This window comes from Corvus hawaiiensis, chromosome 2 (genome assembly GCF_020740725.1).
Source record: "Corvus hawaiiensis isolate bCorHaw1 chromosome 2, bCorHaw1.pri.cur, whole genome shotgun sequence".
Taxonomy (NCBI): Eukaryota; Metazoa; Chordata; class Aves; order Passeriformes; family Corvidae; genus Corvus; species Corvus hawaiiensis.
In genome coordinates, this window is record NC_063214.1 from 55,425,428 (window position 1) to 55,438,019 (window position 12,592).

General features: G+C 43.5%; 1 protein-coding gene across 1 annotated transcript in view; it reads right to left on the bottom strand.

Annotated features, from left to right (window-relative positions):
- Nucleotides 1-426: 426 nt before the first annotated feature.
- The window catches only part of SMAD9 (SMAD family member 9), a 44,325-nt gene continuing 32,159 nt past the window's right edge, over nt 427-12,592 (bottom strand). Inside the window, exon 7 of the mRNA XM_048295112.1 lies at nt 427-8,746. Within this exon, the coding sequence (XP_048151069.1) occupies nt 8,603-8,746 (144 nt within the window). The 3' untranslated portion in view covers nt 427-8,602. The remainder of the gene's footprint in view (nt 8,747-12,592) is intronic.

Consider the following 12,592-nt stretch of genomic DNA (forward strand, 5'->3'; position numbering starts at 1 on the left):
TTGAGCAGTTTGAGAACCATGCAGCTGCAAGTCTTTCCACTAATGTCAGCCTGGTGTAGAGGGAAGGCTTCTGTAACAGCAGCATCACTGCTCATTGACTGCCTGTCAGATCAGACCTGTCCCCGTCACAAGAAAACTGAACCATCCTCTTAAATCATTAAATCTACCACAGGACAGTGAGGGATTCATATCCTGTACATCAAGATTTTATGCTGTGCTAATTTTCAATACATTTTCTTGTGTCGAGCATCCCATTACTCACTTAGTGCAATTACTGATTCCTGTTGCCTAAGACTGATTTGTATGAATTAAGGCTTTCTAAATGCTCCAGTTCCCAAAGTCACTTGTGGTCAGACTGGGATCTACAGCTTTCCAGGGCCAGTCTCTTTCAAAGAGAAGAATAGGAGACAACAAGGGAAGGAGCTCTTAAAACAGAAATGTCTTTATTAACAGTAAAACACAAGACGTGAATAATCCCTTTTACAATAGAATAATTCCAGCCAAAGGAAGTGGAGTGCGTTAAAAAGTGTATTGTTCAGACTAAATGTGTTGTCTTCAGAATGCCTCAAATCAAATGCAGCAGGAGGAATGCTTGTGAAAATGTCCCCTTGGTTAGCAGTTGGTATGTATCCTTCTTGGTATGACACAGCATGGAATAGAGTACTCTGGGGCTGGTTGCAGGACCCAGAGCTGCCCAGATCTCTCGCACTCCTGAAGCTATGTCTGAGATTTTTCATTCTCGAGAGGCAAGAGCCCAAGTATTGTTCTTTATACAGCAACCTACGCTGGTTTACAGAATATCACAAACCTTGAGTAATACTTGGATAGTGCAGATGTTTTGCTTTGCTTCTGATGGAAAACAGAGGGCAGAATTATTCATAGACATAAGTGACTCTGTTATGGATGACTCACAGTGCTTTTCTCACCAGACTGATAGCTCATAGTTAACACAACCCCATAGTTAACACACCTTGCTCAAATCCACCATTTTAGCCCCTTTCATAGAGCTTTGCAACTTTATGGCTTCATTGATCCACACAAAAAAGTCTGTTTCTTCACTTTCTTGTCTTACTTCTCAACCCCATTTATATCACAGAGGTGATATGAAATGAAGGTTTAAATTGCTAACACTGACTTATCTGCAGAAAGCAGGCTGTGGTACATTTAACTTGTATTTTAAAAGTATTATAAATAATTAAAAACTCCAATTGCTTGAGTAAGTGAAGAAATTTTATCTGAATGTGCATTATCTCTGCTCATCATTATGTTTGTTCCCTTGCTGTCTTGTTTGCAAAGCTTCGCATGAACATAACTGTGAATTAATAAGACAACACACACTTTAGCATCAAATAAACCACTTTGAAATATGATGTGCTCGCTCACTACTGTGAAAGTGCAAGGGATCAGATTTTACCAAGTTTTTTCTAGCTTTTCTTTGCTGATGAGGTCTGTATTTAAAATTATTAACTGGTTGGTCTATTTCACCCTATGCTATTCATATGCAATATTATTTGAATACTATCACAGAATATAAAATAGCAGCATCCATGGATAATAAAAACACTATGACTGGAGATCTAAAATGTGTTCACAATTAGCTGCAAATGTTCACATTGACTGTAATGGAAGAGTAGCTGACTCTGGAGGACATAGTGGTTATGCCTACCTTGTGTAAGAGACATGGCCTGCAAATTAGATTTCTTATCTGTACAGGCACCAAGTTTGCAAGCATGGCCCAGGTACAAGTGGAGGTGTCCTCTTGCTAGGATTCTCATGTGCCTCATCTCCCTGGCAGGGAAGTGTGGCATCAGTATGGCAATGTAATGTAAGGCACGCCTGGGCAAGGTGTCTGGAAAGCCCTGGGGTGAACATGTAACAGAATTCTGGCTGTTCCTGGCTCTTCTGGAGCTTCCTATGGGTAGATGATGGGTGCAAACCAAAGGCTATGTTCTGTGCTGGTCCCCAACATGCAGAAGCATCTGTCTGCACTAGAGACACAAAGTGATTTCTCTCAGCTGAACAAAGACTAAATACTGACTCAGGCTTCCTATATCTTCCAGAAAGGTACTCCTGGAGCTGCTGTGAGGAACAAGCCCTGTTTCAGTGGCTGCAATGAAGCTTCCAGGTTGAAAAGTTTTTTATTCACAGATCTAAAGTCTCATAGAATCTTTCTCCCTGCTGCAAGATGGGACCAACTCTCTCAAGCTCTTTTTTCATGGTAACTTGACCTCTTAGTTGGTCTTTGTGAAGCACACTTGTCCATCCTTATGTACTGTTAAAAATGTGACTTCATAGTCAGGAGTCCTCAGGAAGGTTCATGCTGACTATTTTCCTTTGGGTACTGCAATTGCCCCCTTTATCTTGAAATGAGCTGGTTTATCACAATTCCCAGGTAGATGCTCTCTCTGTATATAGTCCATGTCTTTCAGTTGTGCAGTTTCTGTTCAGATTGCATCTTTCTTTGAGGAACATACACTGGATGTGCTTATAGTGTCCTTGAACAGTTGCCCCAAAGCTGAGCTCCTCATTAGTCTTGCAGCAAGGCAGAGGGTAATCTTCCAAGTGTCTTTTCCAGATCCAATCAGAGCTTACTCTCTGGATCACATGGGACACCATTTGCCCCAATACATCAAATGGCCTAATCAGGAAGCTGGCACACTCTCTCTCCCAGGCTGGGTGTACAGGAAGAACCCGAGAAAGGATTGTGGTACTTCAAGCTGTTCCTAAAACAGGTCTTAATGATTAGTTCAGATGTGAATGTAAAAAGCTCTAGTGAACACAGTGGCTGCCCGAGCATGTACTGCCTTGATACCTCCAGCAATAACCACTGAGCTTATCTGGTTGTAGGCTCCATCCTCCTCAGTCTCTTAATCATCTCAGTGCATTTCTGGCTACTGAAACACCCATGAACTGTAAATCCTCTATAAAAATTTTCTCAGCCCCTTCAGTGGGGTCTCCACTCACTCAGAAGGGCTTGGGTTCAGATGTTCAAGTAACAGTCAAGAAACCTCCAGGTTTCTCCAGAGCAGGGAAGTCTTGCCTTTGGCTTGGCAAGCACCTGGGACATCATCATCATCATCAAATACTTTGGGTTGGAAGTGACCTTTAAAGATCATCAAGTCTCAAACTCCTGCTGTGGGCAGGGACATGTTGCAGAATGATTAGAGGATCAGGGACATAGATTATTGATAAAGGGAACAAATTAATAACAGAACTGTACAAGCAAGAGCCTGCAAGTAAAGGCTTGCATGAGAAAAAGCCTCCATGAGAAATGTCTGTGTGAGAAACAGGCCTGGGAACAAAAAGGGAGTTTTTAGGAGGTACAGTGCTGTTCTGATAAAGATGTGCTGACCATGAGAAGGGAGGAAAAACTTTGATCTCTCAAGACAAAACATAAAGCTTGCCAAATGTAGTCTTTTATCTAACCCAATTATGTAGAAGTAAGAATGCGCCTTTGTAAGTTTAAACTAATTAAAGAACTGATAAGCATGTATACTTTCACACTATATAAGTGCCTTTGTATTGCTAATAAACGAAGCTTGCTTACCGGTCACATTGATTGTCTACTTGGCTTCCCTCACCTGAAGTCGGCAGGGACACTGTCCTCAAGACCAGGTTACTCAAAGACCCATCCAACCTTGAACACTTCTGGGGATGGGGCACCCACAACTTCTCTGGGACAGCTTTTCCTGTGCCAGTATCTCCCCACCCTCACAGTAAAGAATTTCTGCCAAATATCTTAACTAAAACTACCTTCTTTCAGTTAAAGCCATTACCGCCTTGTCCTGTAACTACATGGCCTTCCGGTGATATTAATCTACATTTTGGGCAGCACTTCTCAACTTTGAAAAATGGTATTTAATTACTCTACCTTATGACTCAATCTTTTTTTTTGTGTTTGATTTTGGCTGTACTAAGTTAGGTTATGGGGAGCCAAGGAAAGAGGCAAATAGTGCAGAGGATGTAATGTTTCTTTCCATTGCTGAACACCATGTAGTGCTAAAGTATTCCTAAAAGTTACAGTTTCACCAGAGCAGTCTTGATCCAAGAAAATTAGTCTTATACTTGAGACCCCTTCAAAGTTCCTAATTTTGATCAGGCTTCTTTATAAATTGTTTCCATTCAGTCAAGAAGCAAACAGTCTCTGCTTGAGCTGCCTCTGTAAATCCAGCTGTTTGTGCAACTCCTTAGTCACTGGTGAGATTGATTTGTAGAGCTGATAGACAAAGGTGGGTGTTCTAAACCAGGAAGAACAAGGCCAGATTAGATAAGGTTACAGTCACAAATGCCTTGTTTTCTGCATTTTAAGAGGGGTGTGGTGAAGATGATGTTTACAGCGAGAGATGTTTGGAGTGTTGATTTTATGCTGAGGGAACATTAATGCGAAATAGCTAAAGAGAAACGTTTCATCCTGAAACTGCTGCTAACAGAGAGCTTCTTCCCGTGGCAACCACTTATCACTGAATCTCCACAGAGACCCAAAGGATAATGTATACTGGAAGGGATCTCAGTGTGGAATCAAGTCTGACGCCCTGCTCAGGACGGGGACTGCTTGGAGAAGGCTGCTCAGGATAGTGAAAGTCTTAACACAGTACCTGCTGGAGACATGGAAGAGATTTCCTCAGCTCCAGGTGATGTTACTTCGGGCCACAGTTCCCCTTAATGTTTCTGATACATTATCTGTCAGAGTGAGCTCAGCAAAGCGTTCTGATGAGGAGCAAAGGCGTTGGTGGCGTAGCTGCTGACGGGGAGGGAAAGCACGTGCTGCACCTCTGAATGCTACAGCCACTGCTGTGCCGTACCTGGGCAGCTTTTCCAGGGCAAGGGGATGGGACTGAGCCACCCAAGCAGCACTGCCATGGAATGGCTCCAGGCAGTCAGGGTTCGAGATTTGCTCCTGTCACCTCTGGGTGCGAATGGCACATTAATACCGGTGCTGCTGAAGAGCTGGCAGCAACTAAAGTCATCTTCTCTTGACTGTTTAATAGGAAAACAAGTGGTCTACGTACCATGCTGAATGTGCTTTATGCCTCTGCCTCATCAGACTCCCATTGCTGCTTGCTGATGCATGGTACTCCTCCACAGAAACTTCTAAGAGGCTATGAAGTGTTGATGACTCAAAAAAAGACATTTTAAAAATCTGCCTTCAACTAAGTAGTCTCCCTGTAAGTGGTTTTAAATCTCTCAGGAAGACTATCTCCAAAGCTTAAGTATTAATGAGTAGTACATTTAAAGACCTTAAATTGACTACTGCTTTTAAAGGTTCATGAAAACATTTCAGCAGAAATTATCTCCTTCCAAAGTAGGGAGACATTAGAGATACAAAGAGATTACAAATTGCTGTAAATTGTAAGAAACCTGAATTTTTACCAAATTTCCATTCATGTATACTAGAGAAGCTTGTAAAAGAAACTTTGTTCAAAAAGAAAGAGAAATAAATGGTTTATTAGCCTTACTTTTCATCTCTGCATCTGGGCAGGAGTCATCTTATTTACTTGTTTGCCTCATCCACTGGTACCACTTCTCCCATGTACTGTGGGCTTTGGGGAAGAGCTGTCAGCTTCTGTGTCGCTTGCACAGCATCTTACACAGTGAGCTAAGCCCCCAGAAACCACCAAAATAGGAAACAACTGACACAGTGGTATCAGCCTTCCCAAAGGCTAAAAACTGAGATGGCTGTTGCCAGAATTGCCCAGAATTGAGTGCTTTGATCCAATTTTCAGCAAATAGTTAAATTTGCTGAAATTCATCTCATCCTAATACAGATGTTTTAAATGTGTCAGAGGAATCGTTCTCCAGAAATGCCTCTTTTCCTACTAGTAAGACAGTATTAAGGTGACTACCTTAAATGTGATACATGTATGGACTGCATGGAAGCCAAATCCTATTTAAAAAGTGATTACTGTAAACTTAGACATAAAGGAAAGGAAAAACTGCTCTGAATTGACCACTTTCCATTTAAACAAAACAAACTGAGAAAGCATCGTTACTAGGCTGGGAAAGTCACCACATCTTCATTAGGGTTCCCCTCATCTATTTTCGGATACATCCCCTGTAGCAGTCTGCATTTGAGCTAGTGACCCTGAGTTCCCCTTACACTCAGTGGGAAGACACAAGCATGCTCAGAGCACAGTGTATTTCACCTATTTGAAATACCTTGTGATGAAACAAATAATGCCCCAGAAGAAGCTGCTTCTCTTCACTGGCCATCCAATTTTCCTCTGCTGAATGGACAGAAAACTGAGTTCTGGAGCTGCCCAAGAGCAGATGCACCTCAGAACATCTCTTTTTGCTCTCTGTGAGGAAGATGACAATGCTGGGAATGTCTAAAAGGAACTCCTGGGCTTCTCTCTATTTTAGAAGGGAAGGAGGTTTCAGCCTAAAAGGCAAGGAAGGGACAGAGCTAGATCCTGGACAGGAGAGGTGATTTCCCCTGTCCTTAGCTGCTAAGAAAAAAAAGGAATGAGCAAAATCAAAAGGTGCTCATCATCGAGCAAAGGTGCAGCTGGAGAAGAGGAGCAATAAGCATGCTAAAAAATATTTTACCAGTACCTGATCACTGATGACAGAGGAAGCTGAGGAAAATGCATTTTTCCAAACTGATGTCTCTGAAGTCTGCTAAACAGTAAATGGCACACCTGGAATTTCTGTATATTATTATTATTTTTGGATTTCATTGCTTCAAGAGACTGTAAAGGTTTTCCTATCTCACAGTGACACTGCTGATGTCAAATGGTGACAGAATCGCACTTACAAATTTCCTATACAACTTGCTATTACTGCTCAAACTTAACAATAATTTATCCTTCTGTGCCCTGCTGATTCTGTAGGTGGCTGAAGATGCATTCAAATGAAGTAACACTGTTAGTTTACTCACTGTCTTTCCAGTGAATGTTATTTCCTTTTGCATATGTTCTAGAGCTGAAAATTTCAGGTGTCCTCTTCTAATTATGCAGCAAAATGTGTAGCACCAGATACTGTGTGAGAAGAAATATCCTGAAAAACATTTTTTTTTCCCTCATGATACTTCTGCTGATTTCTATGGAGGAATGAGATTGGAGAAGTTATCACTCTTTCTAACCCTTAAATAAAAACAATTTTCAGTGGACTGTTATGCCTGGAAAGAAATAATACTTGACTCTTTCAACAAAAGGAAAGACCATCAAAATGTAGTAAGAGTTTCACCTGTCTCCTCAGAAAAAGTTTCCAAGTGAACAGCATTTTGCAAGGATGGGATTAGAGTATGGACAATAGATTTCCCTGCTTACAGAAGGAACGGTAACCTTGAAGAACAAGGTTCTGCACATAGATTCACTTTTCACTTGTTCGTGGCTTGCAGTGCCTCACCATCCTTTGCAGGCAAGGCAAAAGCTCAGCAAATGATGAAGCCTGTATCTAAGATGAGAAACCATCCATGGGGATGTATGGAGTGACTGGCAGGGAAGCCCTCTCAGTCAGACCCAAGCAATGCAGTCACATCCCAAGGACTGGCCCAGCACAGGGGATGGACATGGCTGTCTCCCATCTCCTTCTCATTGTGATGCCTTAGGCATCCTTTGAGTGTGGGGTTTTCTGTTCCCAAGATGAATGATAAAGTAATTATTTGCTTCTTCAATGCACACCTAATTTCCCTTTTCTGAATCACAGTTCAAGTCCCTTTTTGGTGTACCCTTGATATCAGCACAGCAGTCTAAATACAGACAGTCCTAACTTTAAAACAAACTACATCAATACTGTAGAAGGGATAGGATTCAGTTTACATGCCAGATACATATGCAAGTATGTATGTACTTTGCAAAAAAGCACTGGAAGTTAATTAGTTTTTTTAACTCATAGGCAGATATTTCAATTATTATTTTTTTCTTAGGAGTTTGTTGCTTTTCAGTGCAGCAGTACCGTACCCTACTGTGTGAACAGTATCAGACTACTCAGGTTGTCCAGAATGCTCTGATAAGGGTCCTGTGCTGAACACGTCCCGAGGGCTCTCTCCTCCTGACAAATCCCAGGAGAGATGGGTGTGCCTCAGCTCCTCAGAGGATTTGTTGTCCCATCGTGCTTTGCAGTAGGGAGACAGACTGGAGTTGCAGTTTAGTCCTTCAGATCACTGGATAAAAGTCATCTCTGTGCCTAAGTCCTGTGCACCACCTCAGGTCCTCTTCTGGACTTGAAATCAGGATGTAAGATGAATACAAATGGCACAGAGATCTGACTCTGGTTGCCTGCAGAGGGGTGAATTTCACCTACTAGGAACAGCTATAGCCAGGTTTCTGAACCCATGTGAAAGTGCTGGGAATTTGCACCATTTACTGGCTTGGCTGGGGAATGAAGATGCTCACAGGAAATGTTTGACACTTTTACAGGAATTTGGCTTATTTTGTACTAGAGAACAGATATGCTATACCTGAATTTCTAAACTTATTGTACTGGCATCAGAGTAACTAGAAACCACAAAACAAAACAAAAAAAAAAAAAAAAAAGAGTAGACTATGTATAGATATATTTACATCTACATACATCTACATATAGAAGCTTCTGTTCATGGGAATTCTATAAGCCACTGCCTGCAATAGCATCCATCCTAAGGGAATTCTAGAGATGAATCTTAAGAGACTGAGGAGATGGGGTTGTGAGGTGAGCCCATCTGTGTCAGCACCTTATCCAGCCATTGCAATGGTCCATGCAGGTGGATCTCAATCCAGCAGGGCGTGCTTGTAACATCTTGGCGATGATACTCTGCTCCCCAGCCCTATAAAAGGACCAAAAAGTGAGGTGGTATTTTTAAAAAAAACACCCAAAACATTAAATCACAACTCCCGTGCTGATAGTCTAACACAACTACAGATAGTCCACCACCCAAGTTCCCAAGATTTAATGCTTTATCCTAAGGATAATTTTCTCTAGAAACTTTGCTCTTTTTTAAGGTCACTGTTATCATAATTACCAGGGACTCTATGCTATTAAATTAAAAATCTCAGTCACACTTCCAGGTGCTGAGAATAACTGGCATGGAAAGGCCTGTTTCCAAGCTTGGCTGTCTGCAAACAGCCCATGGGGAATGGTCCCTGTTGTTTGCCTCCCAGAGACATGCCCAGGAAAGTCTGGCAGACTGCTGTCTGGCACAGACAAAAAAGCAGGCCAGACTCTTTCATTAACAGGAACTGGGAATGTTCCTGGGCAGTGCTTCATGTATTGGTAGAGATTCATCCTGTGAGTCTGAGGCCTTAGAATTTCTAGATATTTATCTAAACCTCTGGAAACTTCCAGCAGTTCCTATGTACCATACTTAGCCTATGTATAAATATTTTCCTTAGGTTTTCTATCCTTGAACATGTCCTCTTTCCCAACGGGAGTTCCCAGCTGTCTGCTGTGGGAAGTAATTTCTCCAGCTCTTTTGGGGAAGATAAGGGATATGAAGTATCTGAGAGAAGATGGGGATGGGGTGCTGGCAAGGAGAAAAGAAAACCTGAAATACCCATGCCTCAAGGGGCAGGTTTAAGTTAGGAAAAGGCTTTTCTCCCAGTGGATGGTTGGGCACTGGAACAGGCTCCCCAGGGAAGTGGTCACAGCACCAGCATGACAGAGTTCAAGAAGCATTCAGACAATGCTTGTGGACACACAGTGCAACTCTTGGGGATGGTGCTGTGCAGGGCCAGGAGCTGGACTGGATGATCCTGATGAATCCCTTCCAACTCAGCTTATTCTATGATTCAAGCAGGCACGGTGTCTAAGCAGTGCTAAGCAGGCAGCCTGACGTCACAGCAACACAAGGCATGCGAGTCACAGCCCACAGCCTTGCAGCTCAGCAGCTGTCTCACTGGCAGAACTGAACTCAGATTTCCATAGGGCAATGTGCAAAACATGGTCCCACTACAGGATGAGGATCTTCATTTGTGGGATGCTGATCAGACACTGAGTCGTACCTGTCATTATGATAGTCAGGCAGGTTGGCATTCTTGTTTTGAAAAAAGGACATGGAAGTATATTAAGACTGATGGCTGCCAAAGTCACCAAAATTTTAGAGTGCTGAGCAGTTCAGACAACTGAGGCTGCTAGAGGCCACTCTTTAGATGATAGCTGGAAAACTAGGATCAACACGAAAATAAGATGTCACCATAAATGGTCTGGATACAATCCATGTTAATTAATGAAGAAAAGGGGAAAGAAAGCAGAAGAGTAAGATATGGATCCACCAAAGCCCAAAGAGTACTTCCAAACAGGCAGCATTTTTCTGAACTGCACAGCATTTATCAGACTAGAAAGGGCCTGTGTTCACAGAACCTCGGATTGATGTTCTGTAAATGATTACATAAAATGCCAGCACAGTCAGACTTCTGAGATGGTGAAGTCACAAGTGCTCAACTGCAGTGAAGATACAGAGCCAGGAGAGCAAATGTCAGAGAAGTTGGTGCACCTTGCTGACAGGCAGGACAGAAAATCCAGAGGAACAACAATTACAGGATTCAAGCACAACGTGCCAGATTTGGGGGAGCCTGGCAGGCAGCTGGCCATCTCCCTCTGCTGGCAACTCCCAAACACTCCCAGTGATGCTATCTCTGGCTGGAGCACCCCCAGGGGAAATGCCAGGAGGGCAAGGACCCTGGTTCTCCCTGTATATCATTCTTGGGTTACAGGTAGCCTCCTTCACCCCAAGGCTGAAAGGAGCTCCGAGCTGGAGTTCTCTTAATGAGGGAATAAAGTGAGTAAACTCACAAAGCTGCAGTGGTGTTTTGCACAGAGGGTGGGAAGAGGATACTGGTACCCCCATGGGTCCTGCTGCTCCTGCCAACACTTCCCACCTCCTGTGGGCAACAGCTCTCTCCAGCCTAGGCTCCATGTCCCAGAGTGCTGAACTTTCAAGTCTGCTGGGTATTCCCCTTAGCCTCAAGACCTGGGGGAATGAGGGAGGGATTGTGCTGGGTTCAGAACTCAGCTTGGAGAAACTCTCCATCTCTTCCCTTTGTGCTTCAGCTGCCTCAGCTGTGGAGAGGTGACAAGAGCCATCCTGCTTTGGTTATCAGCAGTGCTCAGTGGATGGAAGCTGTTCTCACTGATGATATACCCACATTTGACCTCCTCCCAGCTGCTTGTGTGCTGGGCACAAAAAGGACATCAGAGGGGACAAGACCTTCACCCCCCTCTGTCCCATGTCCTGCATCCAGAAGGTGGCACGGTCCTGGCAAGTTTCTCATGTCTTGGTCCCTTACCCATCCCTACCTCCCTTGAGCTCAAGCATTGGTGGGGTCAGAGGCAGGGTCTCCAGCCCTTTGGTTCCCCTTGCCCTGTGGGCTGTAGGTGACCAGCAGTATCTGGACTCGAGTCAGCAGGGAAGCCACAGCACTGCCCTGCACCCAAGGGTTCTCTTGGACTGTGGCTCTGACAGACAAGATGCTCCTCTGGGCACTGTGTCCCCAACACCCAGGGTCACTCCTGACTCCAGACTGAAGACAGGAGGGCTCACACATTTGGAGGGAAATATTTTGGGAAGACTGAGTACAAGAAAGAGTATTTGCAGGCCAGGAAGAAAGAGCCTAGATGAGATTTGCGTAGCAATTTTCCAGACGTCATGGGAAAGAGTTTAAAATAACTCCTTGCACTGGCCCTCTGGTGCCTGAGGCACTATAATAGCTACTATTATTTCAACAAAGCAAGGTGATAATATGGCAGCAGCATTATATAGTGCATCAACAGCACCATTTCTGCTGCCATGCTGGGCATGGAGGCAGATAACACATCAAAGAGCCTGCCCTTGAGTTGCTGAGATAATGAAAATATTGTGTAACTGGCTACACTGCCTTTACAAACAACGTGCCCATTCATGTCTTCCATTAAAGAAAATGCTGTTTGTTGGGTTTCTTGCTTTCTTTTTTTTCCCTAATGCTTGCATGTGAGCAAAATGTCAATTCCTTCCCGAGAACAAAGCACCAACATGGGCATGGGCATGGGCATGGATATTTTTTTTGGCTTGGACTCTTGGGAAAAGTTACAGAGCACTCTTAATGCTCTCAGAGACTTAAGAAGAGGGTCCCCAAGGATGGCTAGAAAAAGTCAGACCAGAAAGATATGTGGGACTCAACTCATTGGCTCTGCAGAACATAAGGAAACTGGGCTCAAGTCTCAAGCAATTTTTTGGTGTCTTAGATGTAAATTCAATTATCTCAATTCAGTAATTTGTATAGAAACAAACCTGCAAGACAAAGGAACATACTCAAGCCATTTTTACGGTTCCTAGCAGGACCACTGGCTTCTAATGGTGCAACTGCTCTAGTCTGCAGGCTCAGCATTGCTGCCAGCTCTCCCCAGCAGCACTATAGCAAGTTGGTCTAGCATCATCTGGAAACTGTCTAGAAATACTCATCATTCTTTGGGGGTTAGGTGCTGCAACAGGCACGTAAGTAAATCCTAAGTGCTAAAAGGAGTCGAGAGATCTCTTTCTGGTGAGAAGGCCATTCAGAAGATTTGAGAAAGTCACACAAAGACTGATAGATTTCACACAGAGCAGTCAGACTGTGGAATTCGGATATGAAGGACATCAGAACAGTAATGGCTTTGGTGGCCTCCTGTCTCTTCCAAGTAACAGGGGGAAGGTCAGATG